The sequence below is a fragment of the Corythoichthys intestinalis genome, chromosome 7 (genome assembly GCF_030265065.1).
Source record: "Corythoichthys intestinalis isolate RoL2023-P3 chromosome 7, ASM3026506v1, whole genome shotgun sequence".
Classification (NCBI taxonomy): Eukaryota; Metazoa; Chordata; class Actinopteri; order Syngnathiformes; family Syngnathidae; genus Corythoichthys; species Corythoichthys intestinalis.
The window spans coordinates 30,782,566-30,805,146 of NC_080401.1; the positions used below are offsets into that span (position 1 = coordinate 30,782,566).

A 22,581-nucleotide genomic window follows, 5' to 3' on the forward strand; every position below is an offset into this window, starting at 1 on the left:
AGTGTTTTTTAGTTAAGATGAGTCATTTTACAGGTATGTTTTTATTTTAAAACTAGGTTACAAGTATTTTTTTTGTCTCATAAAACGCGACAAGGGTGAGACAAAACTTTTTAACCTGTAGCTAAGAAAAAACACCCGTAGAACAAAAAAAATCACTTGTAATTGGAAAAAAAACACTTGTATAATGTATTTTTTACATTGTGTTTTTTTCATGTTTATTACAAAAGGAAAAAGTCGGTAATACAAGTGTTTTTTAGTTAAAAATGGTCATTTTACAGGAAGAATTTTCATTTTACAACCTCACTTCTTTTGGCACTATTCTATCTCCATAATTTTGCTGTCGTTGACAATGTGTTGGAATAAAACACAGGAGGAGGATTGACGGTTGTCACAAATGGATAAAATAGAAAGGACACTCTCGAGTATATCGAGTCTAACCAAATAATGTGCTGAAGACGTGCTGGGGTCCACATTGTCGCAGACAGCAAGGTCGTTGATGGCTAGAAATCCGAGCAGTTTTTGAACGCGACACAACCGAGAACTTTCTACTCCTTCCTACTGCAACTCCGCCCGACGACGTAAAAAATATTGAAATAGACCCGAATGGGGAAATAGAAAGGAGAGGAGTCGGTGATGACTTTCCCACTTTATTGTCGCAACAATTGAAAATAATAAACAAAATAACAGCGCCATCCGTAACATTCGACCGCTAGCTTTTGCTCTCATGCCGTTCTCCCTCCCTCCTTGCTTGCTTCCCGTTACGTCACCACTCTGCAGTCTGATGGTCCCTTCGAGGGCCCGCACAGTTACGGACACTACAAAATGTATATATATATATATATATATATATATATATATATATATACAAATGCGACATTAGATAATATCTCGCGGCACACCTCACAATCTTTCACGGCACACTAGTGTGCCGCGGCACACCGGTTGAAAAACACTGGATTAAAGCATTTATGATTGAAATACCTTTTTGGTCCATTTTTGGTCTCGACAACAAAGAGTTTCAAATAATACACCTAAATATCAATATCAAGTGCTTTACCTTTTTTTCCACATGTTTGATGAGGAAGAATTAACTCTCTAGCAGAAAGTTTTTATGTTGGCAGAAATTCACCCACAGGACAGATTATTTCACTTTCCATCATTTCCAATGGAATACAAAAAAATATAGGTAAAAAAAAAGCATGGTGGAAGACGCAAATTCCATGTCGATGGAAATGTAAACGAGTATGTTGTGTTGTGTCAGCGGCGGCTTTTAAAGCACACGCAATCCAAACGGTACACGATGTACACATAACGTGCTGACGAACACATTCACTGGGTTTAAGATGACAATTTGAGGTGCGCAAAGCAAGGGAGAAGAAAGCCAGACTGCCTGCTCTGCATTCAATGCACCAAATGAGGCTTGAGGAGACACACTTGAATATTGGGTTCAAATAGTTCATTCTTTCTCTTTTACACAATATCTGAATGTTTTATAATTTTGGATTTGATGTGAACTTAGGTCTATTAATTGTTGTTCCAATTTCTTGTTATATGTTTGTTGTAAAATATTCAGCCATATTTTTCTCGTCATATTTTTCTCACAAATGTGGGTTTTTTGACAAAAATGTCAAATTTCAAAATGTATCTTGTGCTATTTTTCCCTGTCCAATTCACATAATGTATACATCCAACAATTGTGGAAATCAAGGTACACAAAAGTTGTATACTGATTTTGCAAAAACGGTATGGTTCCACCAAACTTTGATTAAAACATCACGGTTTGTTTCCAATAGTCCAATTCAATCCCAGTGGGAAAAAAGCCCCAAAATGTACAGAAAGTGGCACAAAATGTCCTAAAATCAACAGAAAATGATCTCAAATGTACAGGAAGTGACCCCGTAATGCCCAAATATGTGCAGGAAGTGAACCAAAATTTACAGGAAGCGACTTGTAAGTACCCTACAATGAACAAATGTACCAAAATTTACTCATTGCCCATCACTGACAAGGATAGACATCCCATTCATTTAAACTGGTACGAATGCTTGTAAATGCTTACGTTTCAGTGACTGGGAGGGGTGATGGATTGGACGTCAAGAACCGTCAGTGGCAGCCAATGAGTAAATAAGGAAGAGACTCAGATGTAATTACATTTTTGTCATCTATAATCTATATTTAAATACAAATATTTCAGTAGTTCTTCCTATTATTTTGTTGAATGTTTTGGAAGTTTAAATAATATGTTGGTAATACTATGCACAAATAAGATTTGTTTTGTATGTTCATGTATTTTTAGTAAAGATGCACCGATACCAATACCAGTATCGGCGGGGGGGCAATCCTGGCCGGAAATGGTGGTAACGGTATTGGCGAGTACCAAGAAAGAGATTATACCATTTACCGGTCCAGTATTATAACATTTGACCGCAGCCTGTTTTTCTCCTGAGGTTTACTCCACTCTGTGTTGTGTGATGACATGTATTCACTTTGCATGCCAAGCAGCTATCGCTATTGGTCTGCTTCAGACCAATGAGAGCAGGCCAATCGCTGCTCTAAACCAATTGTGGGGCAGCTTTTTCATATGTAGGAAAAACAAACTACGAGAGTAAAATGTCAGCGGTCTGGACATATTTCAGTTTCTAATCTCCGTCGAGTACAATAACTGCATGCAAGATTTGCGGCCTGAAAGTTTCGAGAGGTGGAGTTAAATCGGCCAGTTTCAATGCATCGAACCTGATAAAACATTTGAAGACGAAACATATGAACGAACACAAACAGTTTGAGGCTGCAACAGCTGGACTGCTATCCCGAGGAAGGAGAAGTAGACCAGAGCAACAATCTCTGGTCAGTTCACTATGTCTACTTTACTCTTATTGTCTTTTACTGAAAGAAATGCCTTGGGCTGGTATTATACTGTACATGTTTTAATTTCACGAATTTAACACTATTTTGGCCTTTGAGAGCTTACTGGATTCACTTTGTGTATATACATTTCAAACGAAGTGGTATCGTTATGGTATCAGTATCGGCCGATACTGCGCAGCCAGGTTTCGGTATCGGGCCGAAAAATGGTATCGGTGCATCATTAATTTTTATCATATATTTCTTTGTGTAATAGTTTGCAATATTTTGAAGCCGGTTTTGTATTTTGTTGTGTTATCTTAGATTTAAAAAATTCTGCCTGTTGGAAAAAAATGTTTTGTTGTCTACTTTATTTCTATATTCATTGCAATATTGTGTTAAATTTTTTCCCATTTATTCACTTCCCAGGTTGTTTTTTTCCCTTATTTGAGTCTTTTTGTCAAAGGTTTTTCTATTTTTTATATATTTCATAAAAAATATTCGCTTTTTAGACCCTAACCTTTGGACTTGTGCATTATTATTAGCAAATCTCTGACGTACTGTATTCCTTTTTACCAATATCACGACACCACTCTAACCACAATCGTTCTTTTGCTCACTGTCGTCATCATTGCGAATTTTCCCACCGTTTCTCTCGTCGAGCCTGTGGTTGAAAGAAGAACTCAACTGCGGTGTTCTAAACTTGCCCAAAGCTTTTCGCTGCTTAGCTTTTTTACCTTAAGCCAGTCTGAGTCGATCCAAGACTCTTATTAATTTACCTAAAATCAGGCCGCAGTTATGTAAGTGCTCTAATTCGTCCTTCCCGAGGGTAATCATCACTTTAAACAGGCCCAGATGTGGGATAAACACGCCGCGGACGTGTATTTATTTCCCACTGGACCGCAGCTACAAGTGTATTGCATGAAAACATCAGCGGCAAGAAAACAAAATATTAACACAACCCACACGTTGAGGTCGGCGCGGCCCCCATGGAGGAGCTCTGCAAACCACCAAAGAATGGAGACATTTTCATGGCTCTACTCATGAATTCATTGGCTGCCATTGACAGCTATAGATGTCCAATCCGTATTGAGTGGGAGGGCTAGCAGCATTCGATGGATTGGACGGTCAATGGCAGCCAATGAGTTACATGTAAATTCAGGTGTTAAGGGGTTATTGTAGCAAAGAGAGGCAGATGTTACAACCGTAAACATTATGTTGGGCTTGTAAAAGTAGGAAAATACCCAACAAGTGCACCTACGTACAGTGCCCTCCATAATTATTGGCACCCCTGGTTAAGATGTGTTTTTTAGCTTCTAATATTTAAAAAAAAAAAATCCAAATAATATGGGACCTTAATGGAAAAAAAGAGAAAAATCCAACCTTCAATACAAGTGCATTCATTCAGTGGGGAAAAAATCCCACATACAGAAAAAATTATTTGACATCAAATAATGTGTGTCACAATTATTAGCACCCGTGGTGTTAATACTTTGTACAACCCCCTTTTGCCAACAAAACAAGCTCTAGAGACTGAGATGGCCATTGGAGGAGCTTGATTTTGTGTCTGGTGAACCATTTCTGTGTAGATTTGGCCATATGTTTAGGGTCATTGTCTTGCTGAAGGACCCAGTGACGACCCATCTTCAGCTTTCGGGCAGAGGGCAACAGATTTTGATTTAAAATGTCCTGGTATTTCAAAGCATTCATGATGCCATGCACCCTAACAAGTAGAGATCGGGTCCGATCACCTCATTTTCAAAGTATCGGAATCGGCAAAAAAATATCGGACATGCCTTTTTTTAATATATATATATTTTTTAATTAAATCGTTTTCTAATTGTATTTAACGTTACAGACATAATGTGTTACACTTTTCCAGAGTCTTTAGTTTAAGCTTAAGGTAGGGTTATCAAATTTATAGTGTTAACGGCGAGAATTAAAATTTTTTACATTTATCACGTTAAAATATTTAACGCAATTAACGCATGCGCTGCACAACCCACTCACGCATTGTCGCGTTCAATATATAATGGCGCCGTTTCACCCATACAGTATATAGAGCTAAAAGGCAGCGTAAAACGGGTAGAGTGAATTTTGGCAGTCTTTGGAGCCTTTTTTTAAATGGCTAAAGCCTTTCAATCCCTCTCCCAACAATTAGAATAATTTTGGGAAGCAATATGGGGAAGAAAAAGCAATTGATCTTTTTCTTAACACCATATGTTATTTCCCAACGCAGAGAAGATATCAATTGGTACCACGACGCACAGTCATGGTTGCACTTCCCATCATGCATTTGGGCATGGCTACAGTATCATTTACTGAAAGCTCAACAAATACATTAGATGGCAATATTTAGTCACAATATACAAAGTCATATTTATCCTTTAAGAATTACAAGTCTTTCTATCCGTGGATCCCTCTCACAGAAAGAATGTTAATAATGTAAATGCCATCTTGAGGATTTATTATCATAATAAACAAATACAGTACTTATGTACTGTATGTTGAATGTATATATTCGTCCGAGTTTTATTCATTTTTTTCTTAATGCATTGCCAAAATGTATATGATCGGAAAAATCATCGGGAATGATTGGAATTGAATCGGGAGCAAAAAAAAGCAATCGGATCGGGAAATATCGGGATCGGCAGATACTCAAACTAAAACGATCGAGATCGGATCGGGAGCAAAAAAACATGATCGGAACAACCCTACTAACAAGGTTCCCAGGGTTTTTGGAAGCGAAACAGCCCCACAGCATCACTGACCCACCCCCATACTTCACAGTGGGTATGTGGTGCTTTTCAGCATGCGCATCTTTCGTGGCACACCAGACCCACTTAGAGTGTTTGTTGCCAAAAAGCTCAATCTTGGTCTCATCTGACCAAAGCACACGGTCTGGGGTGCTAATAATTGTGACACACATTATTTGATGTCAAATATTTTTTTATTTATGTGGGATTTTTTCACCACTGAATGAATGCACTTGTATTGAAGGTTGGCTTTTTCTTTTTTTCCATTAAGGTCCCATATTATTAGAATTAAAAAAAAATATTAGAAGCTAAAAAACACATCTTAACCAGGGGTGCCAATAATTATGGATGGCACTGTATATGCTCCTATTAATAAACACAAATGTCCGCGAGCAAATGCTACCGGGCTAATGTTGTTACATTTTTAGCGAACGACCGATCGATCACCCATCCCACCAAATTTATGAAATTGACCACGTTCCATGGGGTGACCGATAGTATTAAACGGTTTAATGTGCCTGTGATGCGAAAACGCATTTTTATTTCATAATACACGCGGTATTTTATGCTCCTGAATGAAATGGACCGCTTAGATGTGTGTGGAAGCGATCGCTATATTTATTTAGTTTTTTGAATCCTGCGCCATGAAAATGAGTGACTTCTGGCAACAGTATCGAGTTGAGAAAGAGGGCGCTGTGACGTGTACGGAGGAAGGAGTCCTCTTCACTCTACAGCCGTACTGTTGTATGAGAAGGACTAAGGATTCAGCTGATTTTGCGGATTAATACGTTTATTTTTCGCATCACGCCAGCCAAACGGCTGCAGAAAAATCTTACTGTAACGAGGGAGAGGCGTGTGCGCCTTTCTGGGGTTTCAAAAGGTTACCATTCACCAGTGGATATTGGCCAAAACAAGCCCTACTACTGTGGGACCATGGGACTTACGAGGAAGTGAGTAAATATCGTGTTTTGTATTATGTCAAATACTGGGATCATTTTAATATGTCGGTGGCTTGCATTTTGTGGCTGACATGATTTTTGTCCCCTCGGCCGACGACCGGCGGCTTGTCGACCCCCCGCAATAATAGCCGCGAATACAGCGATTACAAACTAAACACTACAAACTTTCTTTAAATAAAGGACTACTTACATTTGATCATGGATGGGCATGTACCGTAAGAAGCTCTCCTCATACACATTAGCTGCACATGTTAGCTGCACAACAACTGCAGTTGCCCTCCTCTACTCAGTGTCTCGCTGTTTACGACTTTGCGTGTAGTAAAGCATTATTTTGCCATATTTGTGTTGACTATTTGGCAGCGACACGCTCCTCCAACGTCGGCAAGTTTGTTTGGTGGTCATTGTAAAACTGCTTCCCCAGCGAGCTGTCCTGTCCGTAGTAGCAGAGGAACGAGCAGTAAATTGCTCTCCGCCGGGCGATTTGCCGATCGGACAATCGACAACCCAGTCGTCATGTGAAATGATCCGGGCTAGTTATGTGTGATTTTCCGCTTCGAAGACTTTGAAATAACACTCGGTTCAGGTTAGCATGTCGGCTAGCTGTCACGCCACTTGGTTTGTTTACATTTTCCGAAGCCCGGGAAGGGAAATGACATAAGCCCGATTTAGGTGGCATAAATTATCGTTCGGGAGGTGCGACATTAAAGGTGAAGTCGACAGTTGTGACCATTATGGAGTAATTTTGCCATGTCGTCTTGAAAAAATGCATTTTTATTATTTCATATTCCATTGAGCACAAGACTGTCATTTGTCATGACCATGCCATTTATTTAGTTATTTATTATTTATTTATTTAATACTTGGCTAAAAATAATATCCTGTAAAAATATTGGAGTAGAGAGACCGAAACAATGACATTTTGCGTCTCTCTTCGTCATGTTTTCCTTGTTCTGAATAATTCCCCATCAACGGGCTGACTGGTCCTTCTCAAGCCATTTATTTAGCTATTAGGGAAAAATACTTGGATAAAAAGAATAGCCTGTAAAAATATTGGAGTAGAGAGACTGAAACAATGACATTTTGCTTTGTCGCGTTTTCCTCGTTGTGAATAATTCCCCCTCAATGGGCTGCATACTCAATCAGATGAAATCGTGACTCTGCTGACGTCATCCACCTGTTGGGGACGCTAGAGCCCTATAATGGTAGGCGTGGCTAACCGGCAGATTGAAAGACTAATTTCTCGTCATCTAGACTTTGCTAAGTTGTTGTATATAGTCGAATCGTCTCAAAAATGATTCTAATTCACATAAAAATCCTATTTAAGACTTTTTTTTCTTCTGTCGTACGCACTTTAAGGACACGAAAAATGTTCTGACCTTCATGAACATGCTGATGCCCGTCTTTAGGAGGTCCGTGAGGCCCCCTGACATGTGCTCGATGTCAGGACACTCAGGTCGCTCAGGGTGGAAGACTTCCTGCAGAATCTGTCGCAGGAAAGGTCGATAGGTAGCCTGCAAAAACATTAACAAGATGGCTTGATGAGCATGAGTGTCAGGCACATAAAAACAGCGGCTTATTTAGGAACATTGAGAGCAGTGGCGGTTGATGGTCTTTCAATGAGAGGACGCTCAAAGTGTGTCTGCCTGTGAGTACTTTGTGACAGTGGAGGGGCTCAGCGGCACCCGCTGCTTGGTAAAGAAAGAAACTACAGTGCAAAAAGTCAATTCTCCAAACGCAAGTACAGTATTTTTCGGACTATAAGTCGCAGTTTTTTTCATAGTTTGGCTAGGGGTGCGACTTATACTCAGGAGCGACTTATGTGTGAAATTATTAACACATTACGATATCATTTCACATGTTATTTTGGTGTTTTGGAGTGACACTGATGGTTTGGTAAAGTTGTTAGCATGTTTTTTATGCTATAGTTATCTGAATAACTCTTAATAGCTATGGCTATGTCCGCGTTCTGCCATTGGCAATGTGTGTTCAATTGTATTATTGAGTTTTTTTATGTTGAAATGCATGCTTTTAGTTTGTGGCGCTTTCACGCCCACGTGGGGGCGCACTCACTTGTTTATGTGAAAAACAGCGCTCACACGCCAGAAGAAGACGGACAGCTACGCAGCTCTGCGTGAGTGGGCGAGTTAGCAAGAGAGAAACACGGCTGCTAACCTAAGTTCATTGTTTATGCTTGTAAAATATCTCTACAGAGGCAACACCTGTGTGTATCATCTTTTCTGTTGTGTTGTGTTTTTCACCCGCGATCGGACACTTAGAGCCAGTTGTGTGGTTGCTTGAACGATGTGCTAATGCTAGCGAACGCATGCTAACCCTGTTTGTCATTGCTGTAGTAGCACCTAATTATCATTTATTTACGTTGATGCGAACCTGTTTGGCAACGAGGACGAAATTGATTCAGCAAATTATACGAACGTCCAGCATCGTCATTTGGGAGTTTAGCTCGCTGTATAGCAAAGACCGAGCCGTAGCATCCTGGTGAGGACAGTATATTCGTATTCCGTTGTTCATGCACTGTACGCTGTACACTTATTCAGCATGTTGTTCTCTATTGTATTTTTATATTAAATTGCCTTTCAAGATGACATATCTGTGTTGGATTTTATCAAGCAAATTTCCCCCAAAAAGGCGACTTATACTCCGGAGCGACTTATAAATGTTTTTTTTTTCCTCTTCGTTGGGCATTTTATGGCTGGTGCGACTTATACTCAGGTGCGACTTGTAGTCTGAAAAATACGGTAGCTGCAATAGACAAAAAAAAAAAAACACCAGAAATAAGCTTGATTTTTCGCTACTCATTTTTAACAAAAAAGTGTCGCTAGGATAAGTATGAAAGTCTCCGGTTCAATCAGAACAATGGAATGAAAATTCGAAATTGCCTCCCGTGGATATTAATATGACAAGATCACGGATTTGCTCATTTCGTTGTCAATCAAAAAGGGATTCAGCCTCAGACAGATCATTCAATCATCATGCAGAGAAGCAGAGTGACCGGGCCAGCTGAGCAACTCCCACTACCACTGCCCTATAGACCCTCAGAGACGCAGAGCGTCCGATGGGCGGGATAATCCCAGCTTTTAGCCAATGACTCGACTCATTTTGCTGCTGTTTTGCATTACTCTAAACTCTGGAGACGCACAGCGTCCACACTGTTTAAAGGACTGTGAGGCTTCGCAAAAAATGAAAAGCAAGCCGTATCGTAACCAGGGATAACAAGCTAATTCTCAACAAAAGTTGAGCGTGTTTGTAGCGCATATTTAGTCGATGACATGTAAACACAACAGTATACATTTGATCACTTATGTTTCTATTTATTAATTTTTTTACATTTTGGGGGAAGCTGAGCTTCCTTTGCGTTTTTAGAGCTATCACCTCTGATTAAAATCAAACCTGAGGTAAGATAACTCAAATTTGGGTGATTAAAAGTTAAACGTAGGCAGAGATTTCGCAATATTTTTAAACATAGGAAAGTGTTGAGAGCATTTATAAACAACAACAAAAAAAAAGAATTAAAACATTTGTTGTCTCATATAGAGATTTATAAAACAAGGACCCAATTTATAGTGATTTACAACACTTTTTGTGCCAAGAAAATAAGGAAAAAAAGCATGTGATAAAAGTTATTTGTGATCATGATTTAGTGTGTGGAGTTAGACATTTTGGACTTTTTTTTTTCTCCCATCAGAATTTGCAACCGTATAGACCAAGGATTAAAAGTTACATTGCCACTGCCATGATTTTGCAAGAGACGTTGCACACATGACTGCAAATAGCCATAAGTTTCTAAATACAGTAACTGGTCAAAAAGGACTATTGCTATTTTGCTATTTGATGTTGCTGCCCTTATTTATAAATTAAATAAATTGCTATTTTGCCAACAAAAACATATACCTGTGTATATACTGTATAAATATACAGTGAGGAAAATAATTTTTTGAACAGCCTGCGATTTCTCCGCGATTTCGCAAGTTCTCCAACTTAAAAATAATGGGCGGGTTTGAAATTTTCATGGTAGGTGCTTGTCCACTGTGAGAGACAATCTAAAAAAATGTTTTCTTAAACAATTTATTTGTATTATACTGCTGCAAATGGGTATTTCGACACCTGAGAATATCAATGTTAATATTAGGTATAGTAGACGTTGATTACAATTACAGAGGTCAAATGTTTCCTGTAACGTTTCACCAGGTTTGCAAAGACTGCAGCAGGGATTTTGCACCCACACAGATCTTCTCTAGATCAATCAGGCTTTACTGAGAAACACAGAGTTTGAGCTTCCTCCAAAGATTTTCTATTGGGTTCGGGTCTGGAGACTGGCTAGGCACCTCCAGAACCTTGATATGCTATTAATGAAGCCACTCCTTGGTAATTTTGGCTGTCTGCTTCGGGCCATTGTCATGTTTGAAGACCCAGTAACGCCCCATTTTCAATGCTCTGATTGAGGGAAGGAGGTTATTCCCCAAAATCTCACGATACATGGCCCTGGTCATCCCCTCCTTAATACAGTGCAGTCATCCAGTCCCATGTGCAGAAACACACCCCCAATGCATGATGCTACCACCCCCATGCTTCACAGTAGGGATGGTGTTCCTGAGATGGTACTCATCATTCTTCTTCCTCCAAACACTATCAGTGGAATTAAGACCAAAAAGTTCCAATTTAATCCCACATGACCGCATGATTTTCCCCATGACTCCTATGGATCATCCAAATGGTCATTGGCAAACTTAAAAAGGGCCATGACATGTGCTGGTTTAAGCAGGAGAACCTTTTGTTCCATGCATAATTTTAAACCATTAGTGTATTACCAACAGTTACCTTGGAAATGGTTTTCCCAGCTCCTTTCAGGTCATTGACCAGCTCCTCCTGTGTAGTACTTGGCTGATTCCTCACCATTCTTAGGATCATTGAGACTAGAGATTTCCCGATCCGATATTTGGATCAGATCGGACGCCGATATGGGCAAAAAAATGCGCATCGGTATCGGATCGGAACACGGGAAAAAAATCACGATCCAGACCTCCGATCCAGTTTTTTTAAAAGTCTGGTCCGGGTTTTCCAGCGCACCGATTTACATAATCCGTTCCAGTTTTTGCTTCGGTTTCCCTAAAATCCGGTCCGCATTTTAACGCACACCTTCAACAGACTACATTTACATTACCGTCTCCCAATTTACTGAGAGACTTTATCGGTAAAAATGCCAGCTGTGTGGGATCATTTCACCTTAAAGGACGACAAAGACGAAGAGGCAGAGAGCAACATATGCCACAATAAAGTCAAGCGTAGTGGTAAAGCTGTAAGAAGTTTTAATGCAACCAACCTAATCAAGCATTTAACGAAATACCACCACAAACAATATGAGGAGTATGTTAAGAAAACCGAAGACAAAAAGAAAGGTCCTACGCAACTAACAATGGCAGAAACTTTTGCTATGCGTGACAAACTGGCACTCGACAGTCCCAAAGCCCAGGGAATAACAAGAGTCATTGCCGAAGAACTCATTCTGGATGACGAGCCATTATCTCACGTGAGTAAAGATGCACCCTCCAACACGCGATTCGGCCGCTGAAGATTCGAGAACGATTCACAAACATCCAAATTCCGATTATTGAAATATGTCAAGTAAAGCGGAACTAATACACAGCGCGGTCTTCGGGACGCAATGCGCAAAGTAAACATAACTTGTCTTAGACCCGGGTAATGCCAATGCTCAACTCACGGCTTTAGCTAAACTCATACCGCTGGATAAAAAACACAAGAATACCTGACTTCTGCTGACAGCCGCAACAAACTACGTCAACGTCGTTTTACTGGAGATAATAGATATCATATGTAAATAGAACCAGATGCTACACGACAGACTCGACTGCGTTAACAACATTGAAGTATGGAAAACTAAACGGCCGCCATCTTAAAGCAGGAGACTTCCCTAGTAGGCTGTTGTGAACCTTCCAAGCGAACCTAATTAACTTTTTATCTAAAATACTCCTAAATCGGCAAAATCTTGACTTGAATCTATCTTCAAAACAGTTTTAAAACTTTCACATGTCGAAAGTAGACAGAAGGGAAATTATGGAATAACGGGAGCAATTTTAACAACTTTAACAGTTGATTCGCAAAATTAAATGAATTTAATGTAGTTTAAAGCTGCTGATACAGAATGGGGACTTGAGTATTTTATTTACTGTTTTAAAATGTTAACTTGATACTGAAATAGTCGTTTATTTAAACCTGAGAGGCTTTTTATACATTTTTATGTAACTAATGCATGAAACATTAAAAGCATCTAATACAGACATGTCCAAAGTCTGGCCCGGGGGCCAAATGCGGCCCGTGGTCAAATTTCATCCGGCCCCCAGCATCTGTCATAAAATCAATAACGTCTGGCCCGCACACAGACTTAATAAATTGGTCAGCAGTACTGCTACCAGCATATGAAGTAGCTTACATACTAAATGCTGCTCCTCATGTACCCACTAAAAGGCAGCAGCACTCTAAACAACATTACCCCATGTTACGCTTTACTTGCAATTTTCTAAAATGGGGACAATCAACAACAAAAAGAAAGTTGACTGTGATGTCCGACGCTTCAAGGATAGGTGGAAATTGGACTATTTCTTCACTAAAATACGCAACAACTGTGTTTGCCTTATTTGCAAAGAGACAGTCGCTGTTTTTAAAAAGTTCTATGTGAGGCGATATTACCAAATAAGACACGCTGACATGTTCGACAAGATTCGCAGGGAAGATACGCCGAGAGAAATTGAAGCAACTTGAAGCTTGAAGTTTAATTTCACAGCAGCGGTATTTTGCTAGAGCCTGAGAGTCGAAAGAGAACGCCACAAAGGTTAGTTGCGAGATTGTTAAAATTATTAATTCAAAAAAATAATGAAGCAAATGTGACACAGAATGGCTTGCTAAAATTTGCTTAAATATATTGTTCTACGTAAAGGACGTCAGCCAAGGTCGGCCCACCACATTTTTACCACACCAAATCTGGCCCCCTTTGCAAAAAGTTTGGACACCCCTGATCTAATAGCTTGGGAGATTTGTGGGATTTTCCACTGAGGTTGTTGGTGTGTTTTGCTTTTTTAAGACAGTTTACAATATTATTTGCACGTTTTACTGACTGACTATGCCATTTCTGTTTGTTATTTATAATGTTTTGTGTTTGTCACTAAATAAACAGGTCAGTTTCTTGTTACCAACCGTTGTGTGTTATTCAAACTCACCTAATTCAGCTGGCTAGTTGTTATCAAGGGTACTAAAACCTTTTTCAACATGAGTCTGACAACTAAGTAAGGAGGCTAAATAACTTTAAACTTTAACACATGCTCAGATAGGTCGGTATCGGTATCGGCCAGTATTGGTATCGGATCGGAAGTGCAAAACAATATCGGTATCGGATCGGAAGTGCAAAAACCTGGATAGGGGCATCCCTAATTGAGACCTTACGAGGTAGCTCTTGCATGGAGCCCCAGTCCGAGGGAGATTGACAGTCATGTTTGGCTTCTTCTATTTTCTAATAATTGCTCCAACAGTGGATCTTATCAGCCGATAAGTTGACTTATTTACTTACTTAAGTTGACTTATTGCAAAAATAATTAGTGATTAGCAGACTATCAAAATAATCATTTGTGGCAGGCAGCCCTACTGCTGACCCAACACCAAAATATGGCCTTTTCTCACCACTGCTAATAATAGCTGAAAAAAAGAACCCCACCCATACACACATTTACTTGCGTAAATTCATATAAGCAATGGCTCCTTTTTGCCTTGCACTAAACTTGCCTGCCTCAAGTATATATTCATATTTTCAATAGAAATAGAGTAAGAGTAAAGACAAAAAAGAGAAGTCTCCAGAGTGCCAGCTGATCTTCTTAAAAGGGAATTCAGCTCCAGCCCCTTACCAGGAATGCACTATTTATAGCCTCAAAGCAAACACGGTGACCATTCCACACAGACTTTTTCTCGATAAGACCTGACATACTTTGACATCTTTGCATGGGTGAACTCTAAAAATAGTCCGGTGGATGCAAAAAATGTTACTGTGTTTGACAGTGCTCCAATTAGTCAGAAGGTTGACTGTACTCCCAAAATAAAGGCCTCACTCACCTCCCTCAGCTTCTAACTGACACGGAGGATGTTTGTGAAGAGAACATATGCATAGCGCTCATCTCAGTATGCAGTGCGAGCCTCCCACGCATAAATGCTTAATGTGACTAATTACATCAACAAGCTTCTAAGTGCTTGTACTTTATCAAATGGGTCAGACAAAACAACACAGAAACAACAACAACATCTGTCCCGCTTCAGAAACATCCCAAAAATAACATAACCCCTTTTGACGTTTGTGTATAGTGCAGGATGTAGCTTTATAGGTGGGATTGTACTGTACATGTGTTAAATAAGAATATATTAGGCTGTGTTTAAACGTATGGATGGCAGCTGATAAGTCAGTACGTAAGGATAAGGGGCGGGAGCAAATAAGTTTTACTTTTTGTCACTCGTTTATGAATATTCATATGTTGTCTTTCTTACATTTTATTTGATTATTGTTATTTGCAGGGATGAAAATTGGTCAGGGGTTAAAAAGGTGAGAAGGATGTAGAGAAAATATGTTCCGGTAGGGCTGTCCCAAACGACTAATTTTCTCCCGATTAGCCAGCCGATAATTATATATTTTATACATCCACACATATTAAGGGTGTAACGGTTAATGTAATAGTATTGAAATGGTACTTGGTGCTCGGTTCGGAACGGATGCGTGCCGAACGAGTTTCTGACGTAATATAACCCTTACTTTTCGAGGCTGTGAGTCGATCGGGTTACAGTTTTTTGTGTAGATTATATTTACTCCGTCTTCTCTACTTTAATGAGGACCAACCCGGTAAGACAGTATGACCCAGAAACGTCAACGGCGCGACAACATGGCCGCCGCGAGAACGCAGTGAAACCAGTCCAGACCAGTTGCAGTGCGGCCGTGTGTTAGATGCGTCCCAGAAGCGGCTCAACGCGACGCACGCGAAAAGAACGTCAGAGTTCATTATTTGACGCGAGACCCGGCCCTCCTGCGTCAATACTACTACAGGTAGCTAGGATCGGGCCGGAAGTCACTCGTGTAAAAATACGGTGGATCCGGTCGATTTTCAAACTAATATGCAATGGTAACCTACTTTTTGAGTCCATCAGATCTCTTGAGTGGTAGATCGGGGCACAGTTGACTTGTCTTTGTTGATTTACTGCTGTCTTCTCTGCTATAATAATAACCAACACGGCCCCGTGTTCAATACAAAACCCTCCTACCACAACAAAACAAGTAGGAACTAATATTCACATAGGAACTAAAGTTATACAACATAAAATATACAATATAAATGAATACTACATCACATTTGTAAAATATAAACACATAATAAAATAAATAATAGCCCATTTAAATAAAACAAATTGAAATGAGCTAAAACACCTGTAATTAAATAGTAGGAACAATACACACATCCTGCTTACACAATTGAATTAATTAATTTCTGTGTGGTGCTTTAACTTGAGAAAATCCACCAATAAAGCTTTTGAAAACCATTCATAAGAAAAAAAATGATTCATTGAGGCATTTCATTTGTAAAATATATGTTAAAATCATTGTCATTGGGATTGCTTTTCTCTTTAGCACAGGACTTCTTTTTTCTTCTTTCTTTAAGAAAGAAAGCTGACCAATACGCGGGGTCTGAAAGGCAAATTGTTGTTGGATTATCTTTAAATACCCGCTACTTTTTGAGCAGAATTCTAGCTTTGTATAGGCTAAGTTTCTTATTGTTGAAAGCACAAAAGTGTGTAATAAACAACTAGCACATTTATATTTTGCATTTTGTTTTCTTACTGTATCGAAAATGAACCGAACCGTGACCTCAAAACCGAGGTACATACCGAACCGAGATTTTTGTGTACCGTTACAACCCTAATACATATATATATATTTTTTACTCATTTAGCATTGAAATTCTTGTTGACGCTTATTAATTCACAAAAACATTTTGGAAGACTTAAATTCTTTATTAAAGTACAAATAAACATGTAAATAACAATAATTAATCACACATGAACACTGACGTCAAATGCTGATAGTAGACCAGAACGATATTGGAAAAAAACGATCATTGCGATTTTTGGTGAGTTTGTGATATTATATTGCGATATTAAAACGAGAAAATTTTCACCAAATAACTTGAATAGCTCCGTTCGGGATAGCTGCACTGCTGACGTAAAAAAAAACAGTTTGCTCGCGCTGCCTAGTAGGAGGGCGAGTGAGACACTGTGGTGCTGTACGAGCATGAAGCAGCACTTCTTATAAAAAAATGTCTAGCATTATTATTATAATACACTGCTATATATAGTAGGATTATAATAACTATAATATTGATTGCCAAACATATTTTTTTAAAAGGGTGTTAAAAGTTATTCTTATTGTAAAATCTGAATTCTGTAGTATTATAGTATGTACATTTTATAGTATTAATTCTGAAGTATGTGGGATTAACTTCAGAAGTCGTTATTTATATGAAAAACGTGATGTGCTTTTATTTTGAAAATATTATTCATTGAAAGTACGTTTGCTAAACCGCAACAACTTTACACTACGCAAAAAGCACTTTTCGTCATTGCTTGTGGTGTCACTAATAGATTTTTTCCCCATTTTTTTTCCATTTGCAAATGTTGTTAACCAGCGATTTTGGTTGATGTTTGAAGTGTCACCTTTTAACGGCAAGTTTGCGTTTTGGAAAAGACTGCCAATGTTTTATAGCAGGCTAAAAGTAGGTTGTCTTTTTCCCCATTAGTCTCGGTGTAGCTACTGTATGCTAACGTTTACAGTGTTTAATATAAATGTGTTTCCTTATTTTGTATGTGTGAACTGTAATTCTACAGCGTGTTGTTGACCAATAAACATCTGGACAAAACAACTGGAGTCTCATATGTCATCTACACGCACGCACAAATGTATTTAATTATTTATTTATTTATTTTCCCTTCAGGCATGATAAATCCAGACAAACATACAGCATTTATGTGTGTTTACAATTAATTCAACCCGAAAAGAAAAGGGCAGACGGGAGAAGTCGAAGCTTTTTTTTCTTTTAAAAAAAAAAAAAAAAAAATATTTTCCATGTATGCACACACGCGGTGATAAAACGCAGCCGTGAAAATTACCGCCCTCATTTCTTTTTATCTTGCGATAAATGGACTCATTGCATATCGCGACAGGCTCAGCAACTTCAATAAAACATGTCGTTAGTTAGTTAGATGGACTTACGATCCCACCACCCCGAAAAATGTTCTCCTCGAATCTACACAATTCACGTAGGTCACCCTTTTTGACTTCAAAACTGTGAATTTCGCCGAAAGGTGAGTGATTTTCATGCCTGTATTTGTTATTGTTAAATATTAGGCCTGCAGCTATCGATTATTTTAGTAGTCGATTAATCGATGAACTAGTTAGTTCGAATAATCGAGTAATCGGATAAGGAACATGAAAAATTGAAATACTTGAGCTCGGCCTCAAATAGTATAAAAAAAGTAAATAAATGAGGAAGTAGGTCACAGGTGTCAAACTGATTCCAAAAAGGGCCAAGTGGGTGCTGGATTTTGTTCCAACCGATACCGTGCAGAGAGTTTAACCAATGAACTTCCAAATGAAACAAGCAGCACCTGACAAAGTTTAACTGATTACACATGTAAAAGATCTGATTGGTGAAAAGGTGCTCTTCATTGGTTGGAAAGCAAACCTGCACCCACTTGGCCCTTTCTGGAATCGGTTTGACACCTGTGATCTAGGTAGAACAAAAGAACAATTGGCTACTTACATAGCAAAAGTAAGCTAGCTTAAATGCTACAAAATGCTACTGTTTTTTATACTATACTCTTAACAAATAATTCGGACACACATTCCCACAAAAAACAGCTAAATATACCTATAAACTAAATTACGAATGCATTAAAAAAAACATTCGCTCAAACAAAAGCTAATGTTGGTCTTAACAGGGAGCTGCTGGATTCCCCCATGTGAAATGAGGCAGACAAGATGGCAGTGTATCCACCTAAATCAAAACAACTAAATGCAAACACTCTCAAAATAAACCATTACAACGCCGCTTTAAATAAACGATTACTCGAAGCAGCAATATTTAATTCGAATTTTTTTTTCAAATCGATTACTCGAGTTAAACGATTAATCGTTGCAGCACTAATAAATATGTTAATCATCATTATCATCATCAAAACACCCGCAACAACATTAGCATGAATGTCTCACTCGCTTCCGCTAGCAGCACGTGTCTGTATCCCTTTTCCTCCTGAGTGAGATTTTTTTTTGGCAGCAAGAGATGCGGATTGGTGGAATTAATTCGACAAAAAAAGCAGGTGTTACATGAATACAAGATCACAAAGAAAAACACGTAAGGGGAATGCATTGTTCTAGAACAGGGGTTGGCAACCTATGACACACGTGTCAGCACTGGCACGCGAAGTGTTAACCAGTGACACACGAGCGCATGGCAAAAAAAAAAAAAAAAAAAAAAAAAAAAAAAAACCGCCTTTTTACGTGAAATTAAGACATTTTCAGTTGCCCGCCCTATTATTTAGGGGCTTTACGGGAGTGCCTCCCACCCCCTCAGCCTATAGCGTTTTACGTGACCAATAAAGGATTTTGAGCACACCTACAGCGCTTCCTCATTTCTCGATTCCTGCGCTCGTCATTTTTTTTCTTTGCATGCTCCATTCAGCACATTGCACTAACGTGTCATGAAGACAACCAATCAGAGAGCTGGCGGAAGTATAATTACCAATCTGCACTTTTTGGTAATTGCGGTGCTTTCAACTCCGCATTGTAGCATGGAGTGGACCGGCGATTAACGTGGCTCGTTGTCGTCTATTCGTCCGGTGCTTACTTCGGAGAGCTGGCGATGTGTATAAAAACTAGTGCTGCAATGATTAATCGATTAACTCGAGTATTCAATTAGAAAAAAATATTCAAATTAAATTTTGTTGCTTCGAGTATTCGTTTTATTAAAGTGGCGTTGCAATGGTTTATTTTGAAAGTGTTTTCATACGGCTGACTCCAGCTGCTCCCTGTTCAAACCAATGTAAGCTAAGTTTTTCGTAATTTAGTTTATAGATATATTTAGCCGTTTTTTGTGGGAATATGTGTCTGAACCATTTGTTAGGAGCATTGTAAAAAAAAAAAACGTTAGCATTTTATAGCATTGAAGCTAGCGGACTTTTGTTTTGTAAGTTAGCCAATTGTTCTTTTGTTGAACATAGGTCCTTATTTATTTATTTTTTATCCCGTTTGTGGCTCAGCTCTGGTATTTTAACTTTCGATGTTCCTTACCCAATTACTCGTTTATTCGAACTAACTAGTTTATCGATTAATCGACTACTAAAATAATCGATAGGTCCAGCTCAAATAAAAACACAGTGACGCTTTGTATGGCGTTTTGCTAGAGACTTTTATTAACAAAACAAAAAACATTTTATATAACAATTTTATATTTGTAATATAAAATCTAAAATTGTGCATATAATTCACTGTTTAAGTTGGTAGTGAACAAGACAAAATGTAAGAGTCGGCATTTCTGACTTTAAAGGTTAAAACAGATCACTCTATACTGTGAGAGACCTGCACTGAGAATCACACCTGTTCCCCTTTTCCTGCTGGGGTGTGTGTGTGTGTGTGATACGTTTACATAACATGATGCTGCTGTACAGCTGTTATGACTGTTGCACTTATTTTCAAGTTTTGATATTTTCTACAATATGCATTTATTTTTTAGTTAATTGATAAAGAAGAATGGTAGTCATACAAATTCAATGTATGTCCATGTTTTTTTCTTTGGAGTAAAATTACAGCTCTATCGGATATAAAATTTAGGATGTTATTAATATTGGTGTGGCACACTGATTGAAAAGAAAATTTGAAAGTGGCACACAACACCAAAAAGGTTGCTGACCCCTGTTCTAGAACAAATAAAAGTCGTCCGAAGCTTTGGACCACCTACGGCTGCTATGATGAATTCACTAATCAACAACCAATCGATTACTATCTAATGAACCAAGAAGTACCTTAATTATCGATGAATCACTTAGAGACTTTGTTGACCTAGAAATGGACCAAATCTTATTTTTTGACTCTTAATAACAAATATTCCCTTATATCTGGTTATATATTTGAATATTTATTTACATTTATCAATGAAAAACAAAAAGGGAACAAATGTCCTATTTTTCAAAATTTTTGTTCAATCGGACATCCGATCGGACGTCCATCACTGAAACATGATCATTCACTGCAAGCCTGGATAGTGCAAGTTGATGTCCACGTTCAGTAACATGTGACCTGACATTTATTAAGAATCAACAAGCTTGTTGAGAGTAGTAACCCTTGACACTAGAAGACAGCTTTGTTTGTTAAGCATTATATTTTTCAAGGATAAATGTTATTCTCTCCCTCACTGTTACATAAGATAAAATGCTGGGTTAGATAAAGACCAAGATGCTGACGCAAGTAGGTAACTGTGGTGCTAAAACATATACAGTGTATCACAAAAGTGAGTATACCCCTCGCATTAATGCAGATATCTAAGTATATCTTTTCATGGGACAACACTGACAAAATGACACTTTGACACAATGAAAAGTAGTCTGTGTGCAGCTTATATTATAGAGTTCATTTATTATTCCCTCAAAATATCTTAAAATATAGCCATTAATATCTAAACCCCGGCAACAAAAGTGAGTACACCGCATTGGAACTACGTACATCCCTAAATGTCCAAATTGAGTACTGCTTGTCATTTTCCCTCCAAAATGTCATGTGGCTCGTTACAGGAGAGCGGTCAGCATAGCTCCAGAGATTGAAGAGGTGGGGGGGGGGAGGGGGTCATTCCCACCACCATACTTGACTGTAGGCATGACGGACTTATCTTTGTACTCATCACCTGGTCGCCGATACTTGACTGTAGGCATGACGGACTTATCTTTGTACTCCTCACCTGGTCGCCGCCACACATGCTTGAGACCATCGGAACCAAAAAAATAATAATCTTCGTCTCATTAGACCATAGGACATGGTTCCAGTAATCCATGTGCTTTGTTGACATGTCTTCAGCAAACTGTTTTGCGGGCTTTCTTGTGTACCGTCTTCAGTAGAGGCTTCCTCCTGGGGTGACAGCCATGCACACCAATTTGATGAAGAGTATGGCATATGGTCTGAGCACTAACAGGCTGACCCCCCACCTCTTCAATCTCTGCGGCAATGCTGACAGCACTTCTGTAACGAGTCACATGACATTTTGGAGGGAAAATGACAAGCAGTACTCAATTTGGACATTTAGGGATGTACGTAGTTCCCATGCGGTGTACTCTTGTTGCTAGGGGTTTAGATATTAATGGCTATATTTTGAGGGGAAAATCAATTAACTTTTATATAAGCTGCACACAGACTACTTTTTTTTATTGTGTCAAAGTGTCATTTTGTCAGTGTTGTCCCATGAAAAGATATACTTAATTATCTGCAGAAATTCAAGGTGTGTCCTCACTTTTGTGATACACTGTAGCTAAAAAATACTTTAATAATATAATGCTTCATGATGTTCGTATTCGGATGTTGACACGGGTTACCTGGTGGACGCAGTCACTAGCAGTGTAGACGCGACGTAGTTGCTTGAGGTGGTCTCGCGGGTGACTCAGCCCGCCGAAGGTCTTGAACATGCTCTCCACAGTGGAGTGGACCTGATCCGTTCTCAGTTCGTCAGGTTGTGTGCACCCTGGATAGGCAAATAGGGAAACAGTTTGACATTTAACTCATTCACTCCCACCCACTTTCACCGTAGCAAGGCCCTTCGCTCCCGGCTGTTTTACTGGATTTTGACTGATTTTGCAAAGCCCACAGAAAATTCTGTTCTATTGCTATATGAACATGGAACCCACAAAAGAAGGATTAGACCCTCTTCTTT

General features: G+C 38.9%; 1 protein-coding gene across 1 annotated transcript in view; it reads right to left on the minus strand.

The window, feature by feature from the left end:
- Positions 1 to 22,581, minus strand: part of scfd2 (sec1 family domain containing 2) — a 186,789-nt gene that overhangs the window by 12,370 nt on the left and 151,838 nt on the right. Inside the window, exons 7-8 of the mRNA XM_057840985.1 lie at positions 22,247 to 22,392; positions 7,933 to 8,067 (exon numbers count right to left, since the gene is read on the minus strand). Of these exons, the coding sequence (XP_057696968.1) occupies positions 7,933 to 8,067; positions 22,247 to 22,392 (281 nt within the window). The remainder of the gene's footprint in view (positions 1 to 7,932; positions 8,068 to 22,246; positions 22,393 to 22,581) is intronic.